Source organism: Oncorhynchus nerka, linkage group LG2, assembly GCF_034236695.1.
Source record: "Oncorhynchus nerka isolate Pitt River linkage group LG2, Oner_Uvic_2.0, whole genome shotgun sequence".
NCBI lineage: Eukaryota > Metazoa > Chordata > Actinopteri > Salmoniformes > Salmonidae > Oncorhynchus > Oncorhynchus nerka.
The window spans coordinates 95,805,496-95,825,524 of record NC_088397.1 but is presented as its reverse complement, the minus strand read 5'-3'; the positions used below and the strand labels follow the sequence as shown (position 1 = coordinate 95,825,524).

Below are 20,029 nucleotides of genomic sequence, written 5' to 3'. Positions count from 1 at the left end.
CCTAGACCATTTAACCCACTGTTCCTAGACCAGTTAACCCACTGTTCCTAGACCAGTTAACCCACTGTTCCTAGACCAGTTAACCCACTGTTCCTAGGCCAGTTAACCCACTGTTCCTAGACCAGTTACAGTTAACCACTGTTCCTAGACCAGTTAACCCCACTGTTCCTAGACCAGTTAAGTTAACCCACTGTTCCTAGACCAGTTAACCCACTGTTCCTAGACCATTTAACCCACTGTTCCTAGACCAGTTAACCCACTGTTCCTAGACCAGTTAACCCACTGTTCCTAGACCATTTAACCCACTGTTCCTAGACCAGTTAACCCACTGTTCCTAGACCAGTTAACCCACTGTTCCTAGACCAGTTAACCCTCTGTTCCTAGACCAGTTAACCCACTGTTCCTAGACCAGTTAACCCCACTGTTCCTAGGCCAGTTAACCCACTGTTCCTAGGCCAGTTAACCCACTGTTCCTAGACCAGTTAACCCACTGTTCCTAGGCCGTCATTGAAAATAAGAATTTGTTCTTAACTGACTTGCCTAGTTTAAAAAAAATGATAAGGGTATCTTCTTATTTTTAGGCCCATAACCATGTGTGTGGGGTGTATACTTATGTTTCGAAGTAAATTTGTTTAACACTACCAAGAAACACGGTGTCACCCAGATAAAGCCCACTGCAATAAATTAATGAGCAATCTTCAAAACTAGGCCACAACAGGAAGTGCAGTCACCCTTGAAGTCAGGGTTTGCATAATTCCATTGTTTTATATTCTAACGAGAGCCTCCCTCCCTCCCTGATTCAGGTGGTGTACTTCTCAGCGACGTACCCCTACTTTATGCTCTTCATCCTCTTCTGCCGCGGCATCACTCTGCCCGGAGCCATCGATGGAATCCTCTTCTACATCACGCCCAACTTCGAGAAGCTCAAGGAATCAGAGGTAGCTAGCCTTTATCAGTGAACAGATTCAGAGGTAGCTAGCCTTTATCAGTGAACAGATTCAGAGGTAGCTAGCCTTTATCAGTGAACAGATTCAGAGGTAGCTAGTCTTTATCAGTGAACAGATTCAGAGGTAGCTAGCCTTTATCAGTGAACAGAATCAGAGGTAGCTAGCCTTTATCAGTGAACAGATTCAGAGGTAGCTAGCCTTTATCAGTGAACAGATTCAGAGGTAGCTAGCATTTATCAGTGAACAGATTCAGAGGTAGCTAGCATTTATCAGTGAACAGATTCAGAGGTAGCTAGCCTTTATCAGTGAACAGATTCAGAGGTAGCTAGCCTTTATCAGTGAACAGATTCAGAGGTAGCTAGTCTTTATCAGTGAACAGATTCAGAGGTAGCTAGTCTTTATCACTGAACAGATTCAGAGGTAGCTAGTCTTTATCATTGAACAGATTCAGAGGTAGCTAGCCTTTATCAGTGAACAGATTCAGAGGTAGCTAGCATTTATCAGTGAGCAGATTCAGAGGTAGCTAGCCTTTATCAGTGAACAGATTCAGAGGTAGCTAGCCTTTATCAGTGAACAGATTCAGAGGTAGCTAGCCTTTATCAGTGAACAGATTCAGAGGTAGCTAGCCTTTATCAGTGAACAGATTCAGAGGTAGCTAGTCTTTATCAGTGAACAGAATCAGAGGTAGATAGTCTTTATCAGTGAGCAGAATCAGAGGTAGATAGTCTTTATCAGTGAGCAGAATCAGAGGTAGATAGTCTTTATCAGTGAACAGATTCAGAGGTAGCTAGTCTTTATCAGTGAACAGATTCAGAGGAAGCTAGCCTTTATCAGTGAACAGATTCAGAGGTAGCTAGTCTTTATCAGTGAGCAGATTCAGAGGTAGCTAGTCTTTATCAGTGAACAGATTCAGAGGTAGCTAGCCTTTATCAGTGAACAGATTCAGAGGTAGCTAGCCTTTATCAGTGAACAGATTCAGAGGTAGCTAGCCTTTATCAGTGAACAGATTCAGAGGTAGCTAGCAGTGAACTTTATCAGTGAACAGATTCAGAGGTAGCTAGCCTTTATCAGTGAACAGATTCAGAGGTAGCTAGCCTTTATCAGTGAACAGATCCAGAGGTAGCTAGCCTTTATCAGTGAACAGATTCAGAGGTAGCTAGCCTTTATCAGTGAGCAGATTCAGAGGTAGCTAGCCTTTATCAGTGAACAGATCCAGAGGTAGCTAGCCTTTATCAGTGAACAGAATCAGAGGTAGCTAGCCTTTATCAGTGAACAGATTCAGAGGTAGCTAGCCTTTATCAGTGAACAGATTCAGAGGTAGCTAGCCTTTATCAGTGAACAGATTCAGAGGTAGCTAGCCTTTATCAGTGAACAGATTCAGAGGTAGCTAGCCTTTATCAGTGAACAGATTCAGAGGTAGCTAGCCTTTATCAGTGAACAGATTCAGAGGGAGAATGGATGCTGATTGCTGCGCGTGATGCTGTGAGTTGCAGTGTGTTCTGACTTGCAGTGTGTTCTGACTTGCAGTGTGTTCTGACTTGCAGTGTGTTTTGACTTGCAGTGCATTTGGACTTGCAGTGCGTTTGAACTTGCAGTGTGTTTTGACTTGCAGTGCATTTGGACTTGCAGTTTGTTCTGACTTGCAGTGCATTTGGACTTGCAGTGCATTTACATTTTACATTTAAGTCATTTAGCAGACGCTCTTATCCAGAGCGACTTACAAATTGGTGCATTCACCTTATGACATCCAGTGGAACAGCCACTTTACAATAGTGCATCTAGGTCTTTTAAGGGGGGGAGAAGGATTACTTTATCCTATCCTAGGTATTCCTTAAAGAGGTGGGGTTTCAGGTGTCTCCGGAAGGTGGTGATTGACTCCGCTGTCCTGGCGTCGTGAGGGAGTTTGTTCCACCATTGGGGGGCCAGCGCAGCGAACAGTTTTGACTGGGCTGAGCGGGAACTGTACTTCCTCAGTGGTAGGGAGGCGAGCAGGGCAGAGGTGGATGAACGCAGTGCCCTTGTTTGGGTGTAGGGCCTGATCAGAGCCTGGAGGTACTGAGGTGCCGTTCCCCTCACAGCCGTTCCCCTCATTTGGACTTGCAGTGCGTTTGGACTTGCAGTGTGTTCTGACTTGCAGTGTGTTTTGACTTGCAGTGCATTTGGACTTGCAGTGCGTTTGGACTTGCAGTGTGTTTTGACTCTGTCTCTCTGTTCTTGTAAGGTGTGGTTGGATGCTGCCACTCAGATCTTCTTCTCCTATGGGCTGGGGCTGGGATCACTGATTGCTCTGGGAAGCTACAACCCATTCAATAACAATGTTTACAGGTAGGTTTATATCTTTAATACCACTCAATCTAGCTCTTTACTGCAGTTTATATTCTGCCTCTGCCAATGATGTGTGGACCTATGTCGATGGATTCTGCTGTGGGTGTGTGTGTGTGTGAGAGAGAGAGAGAGAGCGAGAGAGAGAGAGAGAGAGAGAGAGAGAGAGAGAGAGAGAGAGAGAGAGAGACAGAGAGAGAGAGAGAGAGAGAGAGAGAGAGAGAGAGAGAGAACACACATCTGTCAGCTGCCACTTCATCTCTGTCTCTCTCCATTTTATATCCTGGAAATGAACGAACAAATACCCCATCTCTAAAATGAATGGGCCAATCCATTGACATTGCAGTAAGGCTTGGCTATAGAATGCAAAACCCTCCCTCCCTCCCTCCCTTCCAAAGCAAATGTGCTGTGGTTTGATAAGGCTTCCATATCAGTGTGACAACAGCCATTCCAAACCCATGCCTTTGTCTTTCTCTCCATCTCCCTGCAGAGATTCTGTCATTGTGTGCTGCATCAACTCGTTCACCAGCATGTTCGCTGGCTTAGTCATCTTCTCCATTGTGGGCTTCATGGCCAACGTGACTAAGAGGCCTATAATAGAAGTAGCAGCCTCAGGTAATTACCGTTCACTATTGATATAGATCTTAATGGGACAATACAGCATTGATGCCCGTACATACACGATTTCGCCGCGAGTTCGCCACATTTTTGCCATCCTAAACTAATTTTTATGACTAAAGTGAAAATCGATTAACTTTTTTTTTTAAAGATGGTCATACCAAGGATCATTTAGCTATTTGAGTTGAAGTTTTAGGACCCCTTAAGGTATCCAAATATATATACATATATATATATATTTTTTGACGAAACTTTGAATTTTGGTCTAACTGCTATTAGCCAATAGAAACGCAGTGAGTAACAGATTCACTACGTGGATAAACAGATGGTCCTAAAACAAATCACAAGGAACTTAGTTCTGTAGTTTCCTGTTCTGTATCTGAGAGGTATGACACAGATCAGGAAACTACAGTACCTGTCAAAAGTTTATATATTTTTTAAAACTATTTTCTACATTGTAGAATAATAGTGAAGACATCAAAACTATGAAATAACACACATGGAATCATGTAGTAACCAAAAAAAAGTGTTAAACAAATCAAAATATATTTTTTTGATTCTTCAAAGTAGCCCCCGTTTGCCTTGATTACAGCTTTGCACACTCTTGTCATTCTCTCAACCAGCTTCATGAGGAAATGCTTTTCCAACAGTCTTGAAGGAGTTCCCACATATGCTAAGCACTTGTTGACTGCTTTTCCATCTCAACTGGGTTGAGGTCGGGTGATTGTGGAGGCCAGGTCATCTAATGCAGCACTCCATCACCCTCCTCGATCAAATAGCCTTTATACAGCCTGGAGGTGTGTTTGGTCACTGTCCTGAAAAATAAGTGTTAGTCCCACTAAGCGCAAACAAGATGGGATGGCATATCGCTGCAGAATGCTGTGGTAGCCATGCTGGTAAAGTGTGCCTTGAATTCAAAATAAATCACCAACAGTGTCACCAGCAAAGCACCGTCACACCTCCTCCTCCTCCTCCATGCTTCGCGGTGGGAACCACACATGCGGAGATCATCCATTCACCTACTCTGCGTCTCACAAATACACGGTGGTTGGAACCAAAAATCTCAAATTTGGACTCATCAGACCAAAGGACAGATTTCCACCGGTCTAATGTTCATTGCTTGTGTTTCTTGGCCCAAGCAAGTCTCTTCTTCTTATTGGTGTCCTTTAGTAGTGGTTCCTTTGTAGCAATTCGACCATGAAGGCCTGATTCACACAGCCTCCTCTGAACAGTTGATGTTGAGATGTGTCTGTTACTTGAACTCTGTGAAGCATTTATTTGGGGTGCAATCTGAGTTGACGTTAACTATAATGAACTTTTAACCTTTTATAACTAGGGGGCAGTATTTTCATTTTTGGATAAAAAAACGTTCCCGTTTTAAATGGGATATTTTGTCACGACAAGATGCTCGACTATGCATATAATTGACAGCTTTGGATAGAAAACACTCTGACGTTTCCAAAACTGCAAAGATATTGTCTGTGAGTGCAACAGAACTGATGTTGCAGGCTAAACCCAGATAAAAATCCAATCAGGAAGTGCCGCATTTTTTGAAACCTCCTCATGCCAATGACTCCTTATATGGCTGTGAATGAGCTACGAATGAGCTTACGTTTTCTACGTATTCCCCAAGGTGTCTACAGCATTGTGACGTCTTTTTACGCATTTATGTTGAAGAATAGCCGTAAGGGACCACATTTAGCAAGTGGTCACATGATGGCTCCGGCAGAAAATCTTGCGTAAAGTACACAAGTAGCCATTTTTCCAATCGCTTCTTATGAGAAACCAATTGTCCCGACGGATATTTTATCGAATATATATGTCAAAAACACCTTGAGGATTGATTCTAAACAACGTTTGCCATGTTTCTGTCGATATTATGGAGCTAATTTGGAAAAAAGTTTGGCGTTGTAGTGACTGCATTTTCCGGTCGATTTCTCAGCCAAACGTGAAGAACAAACGGAGCTATTTCGCCTACAAAAATAATATTTTTGGAAAAAAGGAACATTTGCTATCTAACTGGGAGTCTCCTGAGTGAAAACATCCGAAGTTCTTCAAAGGTAAATGATTTAATTTGATTGCTTTTCTTATTTTCGTGAAAATGTTGCCTGCTGGTAGCAGAGCCTAGCATAGCATTATGCCATGATAAACTTACACAAATGCTTGTCTAGCGTTGGCTGTAAAGCATATTTTAAAAATCTGAGATGACAGTGTGATTAACAAAAGACTAAGCTGTGTCTCAATATATTTCATTTGTGATTTTCATGAATAGGAACATTTTCTAGGAAGATTTATGTCCGCTGCGTTATGCTAATTAGTTTGAGGCTATGATTACGCTCCCGCATGCGGGATGGGTAGTATCAAGAATTAACAAGGAACACCTGTTAATTGAAATGCATTCCAGGTGACTACCTCATGAAGCTGGTTGAGAGAATGCCAAGAGTGTGCAAAGCTGTCATCAAGCCAAAGGGTGGCTACTTAGAAGAATCTCAAATATAAAATATATTTTGATTGTGGGAGCCACAGTGGGAGCCTTTCAGTGGGAGACACAGTGGGAGTCTCTCCTTTCAGTGGGAGCCACAGTGGGAGCCTTTCAGTGGGAGCCACAGTGGGAGCCTTTCAATGGGAGCCACTCTCCTTTCAGTGGGAGCCACAGTGGGAGTCTCTCCTTTCAGCGGGAGCCACAGTGGGAGTCTCTCCTTTCAGCGGGAGCCACAGTGGGAGTCCCACCTTTCAGCGGGAGCCACAGTGGGAGTCTCACCTTTCAGTGGGAGCCACAGTGGGAGTCTCACCTTTCAGTGGGAGCCACAGTGGGAGTCTCACCTTTCAGTGGGAGCCACAGTGGGAGTCTCACATTTCAGCCGGAGCCACAGTGGGAGTCTCACATTTCAATGGGAGCCACAGTGGGAGTCTCACCTTTCAGCCGGAGCCACAGTGGGAGTCTCACCTTTCAGCCGGAGCCACAGTGGGAGCCTTTCAGTGGGAGCCACAGTGGGAGCCTTTCAGTGGGAGCCTTTCAGTGGGAGCCACAGTGGGAGTCTCTCCTTTCAGCCGGAGCCACAGTGGGAGCCACAGTGGGAGCCACAGTGGGAGTCTCTCCTTTCAGTGGAAGCCACAGTGGGAGTCTGTCCTTTCAGTGGGAGCCACAGTGGGAGTCTCTCCTTTCAGCCGGAGCCACAGTGGGAGCCACAGTGGGAGTCTCACCTTTCAGTGGGAGCCACAGTGGGAGTCTCACCTTTCAGCGGGAGCCACAGTGGGAGCCACAGTGGGAGTCTCTCCTTTCAGTGGGAGCCACAGTGGGAGCCACAGTGGGAGTCTCTCCTTTCAGTGGGAGCCACAGTGGGAGCCACAGTGGGAGTCTCTCCTTTCAGTGGGAGCCACAGTGGGAGTCTCTCCTTTCAGTGGGAGCCACAGTGGAAGCCACAGTGGGAGTCTCTCCTTTCAGTGGGAGCCACAGTGGGAGCCACAGTGGGAGTCTCACCTTTCAGTGGGAGCCACAGTGGGAGCCACAGTGGGAGTGGGAGTCTCACCTTTCAGTGGGAGCCACAGTGGGAGTCTCACCTTTCAGTGGGAGCCACAGTGGGAGCCACAGGGAGCCCAACCGGTTCAGACACTACAGACAGAAGTTGGAAGATCGGCCGTACCGACGAATCCCGTTAGCTTGTGCGGCTTTGGACATCGGCTCTAGATGGTCGGTTAGGGTTTAAAATCAGACTTGAAGATATATTTTAGAAATATGAAGGGTTTAGCCAGGATTTCGTGGCTGTGGTAACTAGTAGCGCCGCGCCGTGTGGACTGAGGTAATGGAAGACTGGCTGGTGTAGCCGCGGAGAGAACTTCCCAGCAGCCTTTTCAATATTAAACTTTTTTTTAAAATTACGTCCGATTATTTGCGTAGAATATAAAGTCCATATCGGTCACATCTTCCTATCCATTCTTGCACCTCTGTCTCTTTTTTTGGGGGATGTTTCTGCACACAATAATGTGAACATTTGGTACGTACAACAACAGCTGTCTGCATGTCGGCATGGGCAGGATCAACTAGGGAATCGGCGTGTAATGTGATCACCCACATCCTGTGGTTGAGGGCGGACGGAGGTAAAGATTTGTTAATCGGGAAATGTGAGCACCTCCAAGTTGTTCAGATTTTAGAAGTAGTGTAGTGTATACCCAGCATTAGACTACGGAGCTAATATAAAACTACATATATAATATATAATGTCCAGCATTAGACTACTGAGCTAATATAAAACTACATATATAATATATAATGTCCAGCATTAGCCTACTGAGCTAATATAAAACTACATATATAATATATAATGTCCAGCATTAGCCTACTGAGCTAATGTAAAACTACATATATAATGTCCAGCATTAGCCTCCTGAGCAAATATAAAACTAAATATATAATATATAATGTCCAGCGTTAGCCTACTGAGCTAATGTAAAACTACATATATAATGTCCAGTATTAGCCTACTGAGCTAATGTAAAGCTAAATATATAATATATAATGTCCAGCATTAGCCTCCTGAGCTAATGTAAAACTACACATATAATATATAATGTCCAGCATTAGCCTACTGAGCTAATGTAAAACTAAATATATAATATATCATGTCCAGCATTAGCCTACTGAGCAAATATAAAACTACATATATAATATATAATGTCCAGCATTAGCCTACTGAGCTAATGTAAAACTACATATATAATGTCCAGCATTAGCCTCCTGAGCAAATATAAAACTAAATATATAATATATAATGTCCAGCATTAGCCTACTGAGCTAATGTAAAACTACATATATAATGTCCAGCATTAGCCTACTGAGCTAATGTAAAACTACATATATAATGTCCAGCATTAGCCTACTGAGCTAATGTAAAACTACATATATAATGTCCAGCATTAGCCTACTGAGCTAATATAAAACTATATATATAATGTCCAGCATTAGCCTACTGAGCTAATATAAAACTATATATATAATGTCCAGCATTAGCCTACTGAGCTAATATAAAACTATATATATAATGTCCAGCATTAGCCTACTGAGCTAATATAAAACTATATATATAATGTCCAGCATTAGCCTACTGAGCTAATATAAAACTATATATATAATGTCCAGCATTAGCCTACTGAGCTAATATAAAACTATATATATAATGTCCAGCATTAGCCTACTGAGCTAATGTAAAACTACATATATAATGTCCAGCATTAGCCTACTGAGCTAATATAAAACTACATATATAATATATAATGTCCAGCATTAGCCTACTGAGCTAATATAAAACTAATATATAATGTCCAGCATTAGCCTACTGAGCTAATATAAAACTATATATATAATGTCCAGCATTAGCCTACTGAGCAAATATAAAACTAAATATATAATATATCATGTCCAGCATTAGCCTACTGAGCAAATATAAAACTAAATATATAATATATAATGTCCAGCATTAGCCTACTGAGCAAATATAAAACTACATATATAATGTCCAGCATTAGCCTACTGAGCAAATATAAAACTACATATATAATGTCCAGCATTAGCCTACTGAGCAAATATAAAACTAAATATATAATATATAATGTCCAGCATTAGCCTACTGAGCTAATATAAAACTACATATATAATATATAATGTCCAGCATTAGCCTACTGAGCTAATAATATGAGAAAATCAAGAGGGACGGTAGCATATCCTTTCCACCATACCTATGGAACCTGATCTTTTGCCAAATTATTGGCCAAAGAACTGATCTGATTGGTCAAAAATCAATGAGTGACAACATCAAATTCAGAATTTTGCTGCCTGTGTAAACTCAGCATATGCTATACACATAAACACATAAATTGCCTATACCTACGGGCCATCAAATACGTTTTAAAACACTATCCTCTTTGTGTATTTTATCAGGACCAGAAGGCAAAATTCCGTCTATAACTGCCTGTCTGTGTTGTGTTGCAGGTCCTGGCTTGGCGTTCTTGGCCTACCCTGAGGCAGTAACCCAGCTGCCGATCTCTCCTCTCTGGGCGATCCTCTTCTTCTCCATGTTGCTGATGCTTGGAATCGACAGTCAGGTGAGGAAACAACAGCCATTTAGAGTTTGTGTTTATATTGTTGTGTATTGTTGTGTTGTGTGTTGTCCTGTGTTTTTGTTGTCTTGTGTTGTGTTTTGTTGTGTTGTTGTCCTGTGTTGTTGTGTTGTCCTGTGTTGTGTTGTCCTGTGTTGTTGTGTTGTGTTGTTGTGTTGTGTTGTCCTGTGTTGTTGTGTTGTGTTGTTGTGTTGTCCTGTGTTGTTGTGTTGTGTTGTTGTGTTGTTGTGTTTGTTGTGTTGTGTTGTTGTGTTGTCCTGTGTTGTTGTGTTGTGTTGTTGTGTTGTTGTGTTGTGTTGTTGTGTTTGTTTGTTGTTGTTGTGTTGTTGTGTTGTTGTGTTGTGTTGTTGTGTTGTCCTGTGTTGTGTTGTCCTGTGTTGTTGTGTTGTGTTGTTGTGTTGTGTTGTCCTGTGTTGTGTGTGTTGTGTTGTGTTGTTGTGTTGTGTTGTCCTGTGTTGTTGTGTTGTCCTGTGTTGTGTTGTCCTGTGTTGTCCTGTGTGGTTGTGTTGTGTTGTCCTGTGTTATGTTGTTGTGTGTTGTTGTGTTGTCCTGTGTTGTCCTGTGTTGTTGTGTTGTCCTGTGTTGTGTTGTCCTGTGTTGTTGTTGTCTTGTGTTGTTGTGTTGTTGTGTAGACCTGTGTTGTTGTTGTCTTGTGTTGTGTTGTGTGTTGTTGTGTTTTGTTGTGTTGTGTTGTCCTGTGTTGTGTTGTCCTGTGTTGTGTTGTGTGTTGTTGTGTTTTGTTGTGTTGTTGTCCTGTGTTGTTGTGTTGTCCTGTGTTGTGTTGTTGTGTTGTTGTGTTTTGTTGTGTTGTTGTGTTGTCCAGTGTTGTGTTGTTGTGTTGTCCTGTGTTGTTGTGTTGTCCTGTGTTGTGTTGTTGTGTTGTGTTATTGTGTTGTTGTGTTGTCCTGTGTTGTGTTGTTGTGTTGTGTTGTCCTGTGTTGTGTTGTGTGTTGTTGTGTTTTGTTGTGTTGTTGTCCTGTGTTGTTGTGTTGTCCTGTGTTGTGTTGTTGTGTTGTTGTGTTGTTGTGTTGTTGTGTTGTCCTGTGTTGTGTTGTCCTGTGTTGTGTTGTTGTGTTATTGTGTTGTTGTGTTGTGTTGTCCTGTGTTGTTGTGTTGTCCTGTGTTGTGTTGTTGTGTTGTCCTGTGTTGTTGTGTTGTCCTGTGTTGTGTTGTCCTGTGTTGTGTTGTTGTCCTGTGTTGTGTTGTTGTGTTGTGTTATTGTGTTGTGTTGTTGTGTTGTCCTGTGTTGTTGTTGTGTTGTGTTGTCCTGTGTTGTGTTGTCCTGTGTTGTTGTGTTGTCCTGTGTTGTGTTGTGTTGTCCTGTGTTGTTGTGTTGTCCTGTGTTGTGTTGTTGTGTTGTGTTGTCCTGTGTTGTGTTGTTGTGTTGTGTTGTCCTGTGTTGTTGTTGTGTTGTGTTGTCCTGTGTTGTGTTGTTGTGTTGTGTTGTCCTGTGTTGATGTTGTGTTGTGTTGTCCTGTGTTGTTGTTGTGTTGTGTTGTCCTGTGTTGTTGTGTTGTGTTGTCCTGTGTTGTGTTGTTGTGTTGTGTTATTGTGTTGTTGTGTTGTGTTGTCCTGTGTTGTGTTGTTGTGTTGTCCTGTGTTGTCCTGTGTTGTGTTGTGTTGTCATGTGTTGTGTTGTTGTTTTGTCCTGTGTTGTGTTGTCCTGTGTTGTCCTGTGTGTTGTGTTGTCCTGTGTTGTGTTGTTGTGTTGTGTTGTCCTGTGTTGTGTTGTGTGTGTTGTGTTGTCCTGTGTTGTTGTTGTGTTGTAGTTGTCCTGTGTTGTTATTGTGTTGTGTTGTCATGTGTTGTGTTGTTGTGTTGTCCTGTGTTGTGTTGTCCTGTGTTGTTGTTGTGTTGTGTTGTCCTGTGTTGTTGTTGTGTTGTGTTGTCCTGTGTTGTGTTGTTGTGTTGTTGTCCTGTGTTGTGTTGTTGTGTTGTTGTGTTGTTGCGTTGTTGCGTTGTCCTGTGTTGTTGTGTTGGACCATGGATATGCAGTAGTATTATCCATCTAATACAGTGTTTGTTGTGTAGTAGTGTACTGAGGAGGTATAGTATTATATAATGTGTAGTATAGTAGTGTACTGTGGAGGTATAGTATTATATAATGTGTAGTATAGTAGTGTACTGTGGAGGTATAGTATTATATAATGTGTTGTATAGTAGTGTACTGTGGAGGTATAGTATTATATAATGTGTTGTGTAGTAGTGTACTGTGGAGGTATAGTATTATATAATGTGTTGTGTAGTATTATATAATGTGTAGTATAGTAGTGTACTGAGGAGGTATAGTATTATATAATGTGTAGTATAGTAGTGTACTGTGGAGGTATAGTATTATATAATGTGTTGTATAGTATTATATAATGTGTAGTATAGTAGTGTACTGTGGAGGTATAGTATTATATAATGTGTAGTATAGTAGTGTACTGTGGAGGTATAGTATTATATAATGTGTTGTGTAGTAGTGTACTGTGGAGGTATAGTATTATATAATGTATTGTATAGTATTATATAATGTGTTGTATAGTATTATATAATGTGTAGTATAGTAGTGTACTGAGGAGGTATAGTATTATATAATGTGTAGTATAGTATTATATAATGTATTGTATAGTACTATATAATGTGTTGTATAGTAGTGTACTGAGGAGGTAGAGTATTATATAATGTGTTGTATAGTAGTGTACTGTGGAGGTATAGTATTATATAATGTGTAGTATAGTATTATATAATGTGTAGTATAGTAGTGTACTGTGGAGGTATAGTATTATATAATGTGTTGTATAGTATTATATAATGTGTAGTATAGTAGTGTACTGTGGAGGTATAGTATTATATAATGTGTAGTATAGTAGTGTACTGTGGAGGTATAGTATTATATAATGTGTTGTGTAGTAGTGTACTGTGGAGGTATAGTATTATATAATGTGTTGTATAGTATTATATAATGTGTAGTATAGTAGTGTACTGTGGAGGTATAGTATTATATCATGTGTAGTATAGTAGTGTACTGTGGAGGTATATTATTATATAATGTGTAGTATAGTAGTGTACTGAGGAGGTATAGTATTATATAATGTATTGTATAGTATTATATAATGTGTTGTGTAGTAGTGTACTGTGGAGGTATAGTATTATATAATGTGTAGTATAGTAGTGTACTGTGGATGTATAGTATTATATAATGTGTAGTATAGTATTATATAATGTGTAGTATAGTAGTGTACTGTGGAGGTATAGTATTATATAATGTATTGTATAGTAGTGTACTGTGGAGGTATATTATTATATAATGTGTAGTATAGTATTATATAATGTGTAGTATAGTATTATATAATGTGTAGTATAGTAGTGTAATGTGGAGGTATAGTATTATATAATGTATTGTATAGTATTATATAATGTGTTGTATAGTAGTGTACTGTGGAGGTATAGTAGTATATAATGTGTAGTATAGTAGTGTACTGTGGAGGTATAGTATAATGTAGTATAGTATATATGTGTAGTATAGTAGTGTACTGTGGAGTATAGTATTATATAATGTATATGTATAGTATAGTAGTGTACTGTGGAGGTATAGTATTATATAATGTGTAGTATAGTAGTGTACTGTGGAGGTATAGTATTATATAATGTGTAGTATAGTATTATATAATGTGTAGTATAGTATTATATAATGTGTTGTGTAGTAGTGTACTGTGGAGGTATAGTATTATATAATGTGTAGTATAGTAGTGTACTGTGGAGGTATAGTATTATATAATGTGTAGTACTGTGGAGTATAGTATTATAATGTGTTGTATAGTATTATATACTGTGGAGGTATAGTATTATATAATGTATTGTATAGTATTATATAATGTATTGTATAGTATTATATAATGTGTAGTATAGTAGTGTACTGTGGAGGTATAGTATTATATAATGTGTAGTATAGTAGTGTACTGTGGAGGTATAGTATTATATAATGTGTTGTATAGTAGTGTACTGTGGAGGTATAGTATTATATAATGTGTTGTATAGTATTATATAATGTGTAGTATAGTAGTGTACTGTGGAGGTATAGTATTATATAATGTATTGTATAGTATTATATAATGTGTAGTATAGTAGTGTACTGAGGAGGTATAGTATTATATAATGTGTTGTATAGTAGTGTACTGTGGAGGTATAGTATTATATAATGTGTTGTATAGTATTATATAATGTGTAGTATAGTAGTGTACTGAGGAGGTATAGTATTATATAATGTGTTGTATGTGTATAGTATTGTACTATAATAGTATTATATAATGTTGTATAGTATTATATAATGTGTAGTATAGTAGTGTACTGAGGAGGTATAGTATTATATAATGTGTAGTATAGTAGTGTACTGTGGAGGTATAGTATTATATAATGTGTTGTATAGTATTATATAATGTGTTGTGTAGTAGTGTACTGTGGAGGTATAGTATTATATAATGTGTAGTATAGTAGTGTACTGTGGAGGTATAGTATTATATACGGTGTTGTATAGTATTATATAATGTGTAGTATAGTAGTGTACTGAGGAGGTATAGTATTATATACGTGTAGTATAGTAGTGTTGTATAGTATTATATAATGTGTAGTATAGTATTGTACTGTGGATGTATAGTATTATATACGGTGTTGTATAGTATTATATAATGTGTTGTATAGTAGTGTACTGTGGAGGTATAGTATTATATAATGTGTAGTATAGTAGTGTAATGTGGAGGTATAGTATTATATAATGTGTTGTATAGTAGTGTACTGTGGAGGTATAGTATTATATAATGTGTTGTATAGTAGTGTACTGTGGAGGTATAGTATTATATAATGTGTAGTATAGTAGTGTACTGTGGAGGTATAGTATTATATAATGTGTTGTATAGTAGTGTACTGTGGAGGTATAGTATTATATAATGTGTTGTGTAGTAGTGTACTGTGAGGTATTATATAATGTCAGATTGTTGTATAGTCTTTATTATATAATGTGTAGTATAGTAGTGTACTGTGGAGGTATAGTATTATATAATGTGTAGTATAGTAGTGTACTGTGGAGGTATAGTATTATATAATGTGTTGTGTATTAGTGTACTGTGGAGGTATAGTATTATATAATGTGTTGTGTATTAGTGTACTGTGGAGGTATAGTATTATATACGGTGTTGTATAGTAGTGTTATATGGATGTATAGTATTATATAGTGTGTATTAGTATAGTATTATATAATGTGTAGTATAGTAGTGTATTATATATGAGGAGGTATAGTATTATATAATGTGTAGTATAGTATTATATAATGTATTGTATAGTACTATATAATGTGTTGTATAGTAGTGTACTGAGGAGGTAGAGTATTATATAATGTGTTGTATAGTAGTGTACTGTGGAGGTATAGTATTATATAATGTGTTGTATAGTAGTGTACTGTGGAGGTATAGTACTATATAATGTGTTGTGTATTAGTGTACTGTGGAGATATAGTATTCCCAGCAAACTAAAATTGTTTCTGTGAAAGTTCCCGGAACATTTTGTTACGTTGCGTCAAATGGTCTTGTATCACAAAAACGGTTCGGTTGTGGTAATGATTATACCATGTTTGTATAAAACATCCGCCTGATGTTGCAAGAACGTTCCCAGAACACATTTTGTCTGTTTGTTTCATTACATTTCTTGGAAACCTAATGAGAACGTTTGGGGAATGTTCTGTGGTGGTTGTAACAGGTGTAAAAGTTTTAGTGAACGTTAGGAGAATATTCTAATGATATTTAATTACAAACAACAACAAAAATCTGACAAAAAAATCTATTTCAGATTCAGATTGTTGTTATCGAAAATGTTCTTTGGATGTTATTAACATCTTAACGTTGGATAAAACCACAACTAAAACTTCATGGGAATCTAATGTTCTTGGAATGTTCCCGGTTTGCTGGGTTATCTCATTTGTTATCTTCTGTGTAGTTCTGTACTGTGGAGGGCTTCATTACTGCGTTGGTGGATGAGTTCCCCAGAGCTCTGAGAGGAAGAAGAGAACTCTTCATCGCTGCCGTCTGCCTGGTCTCTTATATCATCGGCCTGTCCAACATCACACAGGTACACACACACACACACACACACACACACACACACACACACACACACACACACACACACACACACACACACACAGAATGATATACAAAACAACACTACAAACAATAGAAAACATGGTCTGACACAACTGGGTTTGACTGACAACCGAAGCTATCGTCGTTGATGTCGTCATGAAAATACGTCTTTATCTGGTTGTCATCTCGACATTGCTTCAGCCAGAAAACACCCATTTTCAACCAGAAAAGGACGTCACTCTAATGTCCCATGCCAGATATAGCCAGCTGAGACTAGACTTCATGGTGTATTGTATGGGGGGGGGGGGGGGGGGGGGGTTAGATAGATGTACTTATACTTTATCTGTCAGTCAGATAGATGTACTTATACTTTATCTGTCAGTCAGATAGATGTACTTATACTTTATATACTTTATCTGTCAGTCAGATAGATGTACTTATACTTTATCTGTCAGTCAGATAGATGTACTTATACTTTATCTGTCAGTCAGATAGATGTACTTATACTTTATCTGTCAGTCAGATAGATGTACTTATACTTTATCTGTCAGTCAGATAGATGTACTTATACTTTATCTGTCAGTCAGATAGATGTACTTATACTTTATCTGTCAGTCAGATAGATGTACTTATACTTTATCTGTCAGTCAGATAGATGTACTTATACTTTATCTGTCAGTCAGATAGATGTACTTATACTTTATCTGTCAGTCAGATAGATGTACTTATACTTTATAGATAGATGTACTTATACTTTATCTGTACTTATCAGATAGATGTACTTATACTTTATCTGTCAGTCAGATAGATGTACTTATACTTTATCTGTCAGTCAGATAGATGTACTTATACTTTATCTGTCAGTCAGATAGATGTACTTATACTTTATCTGTCAGTAGATAGATGTACTTATACTTTTTATCTGTCAGTCAGATAGATGTACTTATACTTTATCTGTCAGTCAGATAGATGTACTATCTGTCTGTTTTTATCAGATATACTTTATATAGATAGATGTACTTATACTTTATCTGTCAGTCAGATAGATGTACTTATACTTTATCTGTCAGTCAGATAGATGTACTTATACTTTATCTGTCAGTTAGATAGATGTACTTATACTTTATAGATAGATGTACTTATACTTTATAGATAGATGTACTTATACTTTATAGATAGATGTACTTATACTTTATCTGTCAGTCTGATAGATGTACTTATACTTTATCTGTCAGTTAGATAGATGTACTTATACTTTATAGATAGATGTACTTATACTTTATAGATAGATGTACTTATACTTTATCTGTCAGTTAGATAGATGTACTTATACTTTATAGATAGATTTACTTATACTTTATAAATAGATGTACTTATACTTTATCTGTCAGTTAGTGAGATGTACTTATACTTTATCTGTCAGTCAGATAGATGTACTTATACTTTATAGATAGATGTACTTATACTTTATAGATAGATGTACTTATACTTTATCTGTCAGTCAGATATATGTACTTATACTTTATCTGTCAGTCAGATAGATGTACTTATACTTTATCTGTCAGTCAGATAGATGTACTTATACTTTATATGTCAGTTAGATAGATGTACTTATACTTTATAGATAGATGTACTTATACTTTATAGATAGATGTACTTATACTTTATCTGTCAGTTAGATATATGTACTTATACTTTATCTGTCAGTCAGATAGATGTACTTATACTTTATAGATAGATGTACTTATACTTTATCTGTCAGTTAGATAGATGTACTTATACTTTATAGATAGATGTACTTATACTTTATCTGTCAGATAGATGTACTTATACTTTATCTGTCAGTCAGATAGATGTACTTATACTTTATAGATAGATGTACTTATACTTTATAGATAGATGTACTTATACTTTATCTGTCAGTTAGATAGATGTACTTATACTTTATAGATAGATGTTTATAGATAGATGTACTTATACTTTATCTGTCAGTCAGATAGATGTACTTATACTTTATCTGTCAGTTAGATAGATGTACTTATACTTTATAGATAGATGTACTTATACTTTATAGATAGATGTACTTATACTTTATCTGTCAGTTAGATAGATGTACTTGTACTTTATAGATAGATGTACTTATACTTTATAGATAGATGTACTTATACTTTATAGATAGATGTACTTATACTTTATCTGTCAATCAGATAGATGTACTTATCCTTTATCTGTCTGTTTATCCGTGAGTCAGATAGATGTACTTATACTTTATAGATAGATGTACTTATACTTTATCTATCAGTTAGATAGATGTACTTATACTTTATAGATAGATGTACTTATACTTTATAGATAGATGTACTTATACTTTATAGATAGATGTACTTATACTTTATAGATAGATGTACTTATACTTTATCTGTCAGTTAGATAGATGTACTTATACTTTATAGATAGATGTACTTATACTTTATAGATAGATGTACTTATACTTTATCTGTCAGTCAGATAGATGTACTTATACTTTATATGTCAGTTAGATAGATGTACTTATACTTTATAGATAGATGTACTTATACTTTATAAATAGATGTACTTATACTTTATAGATAGATGTACTTATACTTTATAGATAGATGTACTTATACTTTATAGATAGATGTACTTATACTTTATCTGTCAGATAGATGTACTTATACTTTATCTGTCAGTCAGATAGATGTACTTATACTTTATCTGTCAGTCAGATAGATGTAATTATACTTTATAGATAGATGTACTTATACTTTATAGATAGATGTACTTATACTTTATAGATAGATGTACTTATACTTTATAAATAGATGTACTTATACTTTATAGATAGATGTACTTATACTTTATAGATAGATGTAATTATACTTTATAGATAGATGTACTTATACTTTATCTGTCAGTTAGATATATGTACTTATACTTTATCTGTCAGTCAGATAGATGTACTTATACTTTATAGATAGATGTACTTATACTTTATCTGTCAGTTAGATAGATGTACTTATACTTTATAGATAGATGTACTTATACTTTATCTGTCAATCAGATAGATACTTATACTTTATAGATAGATGTACTTATACTTTATCTGTCAGTTAGATAGATGTACTTATACTTTATCTGTCAGTCAGATAGATGTACTTATACTTTATAGATAGATGTACTTATACTTTATAGATAGATGTACTTATACTTTATCTGTCAGTCAGATAGATGTACTTATACTTTATCTGTCAGTCAGATAGATGTACTTATACTTTATAGATAGATGTACTTATACTTTATCTGTCGGTCAGATAGATGTACTTATACTTTATCTGTCTGTTTATCTGTCAGTATGTAACTGATCTTGTATCTGATCAGGCCACCACTTCTTCATTCTAACTAATTCCACGAGCAACTCCCCGGGCTCTTTCACAGGATCAAGCCAGGGAAACGATGATGTCTTCTCAAGCTCCACATCCCAAACTCTTAAGGTCCATAACTGTCCTCTTAAACCGTCGTCTACTCACTGATGTACCGTGGCCACTGACACGATCACTGAACGCTCCCAAGTACCCCCTCTAGTGCCCTGCTTGTATGGAACACTACCCTACCCTACTGCACCGCTCTTCACAGCATTATCATCGTCTGTCACTGGAGATTCATGTCTGCATTCTTCTTGGATTGAACCAATCGGCCTAAATCAGTTGTTCAGATCTGCAGTACCAGTCCAGTGTAGCGTCTCCCAACACCCTCCACCCTGCACTAGAGCTGGGCTCCTGAGCCCTGAACTTCCAAGCCTTCGTTGTTATACTTATGACCAGCTCTATGCCACCACCAGTTCTATTCCACCACCAGCTCAATTCCACCACCAGCTCTATGCCACCACCAGCT

The 20,029-nt window shown here is 37.7% G+C and overlaps 1 protein-coding gene across 1 annotated transcript in view; it reads left to right on the top strand.

Moving 5' to 3' along the window:
- slc6a1b (solute carrier family 6 member 1b) overlaps positions 1 to 20,029 on the top strand; it is a 48,437-nt gene that overhangs the window by 8,520 nt on the left and 19,888 nt on the right. The window contains exons 7-11 of the mRNA XM_065004502.1: positions 804 to 938; positions 3,169 to 3,272; positions 3,760 to 3,884; positions 9,874 to 9,986; positions 15,972 to 16,103. Of these exons, the coding sequence (XP_064860574.1) occupies positions 804 to 938; positions 3,169 to 3,272; positions 3,760 to 3,884; positions 9,874 to 9,986; positions 15,972 to 16,103 (609 nt within the window). The remainder of the gene's footprint in view (positions 1 to 803; positions 939 to 3,168; positions 3,273 to 3,759; positions 3,885 to 9,873; positions 9,987 to 15,971; positions 16,104 to 20,029) is intronic.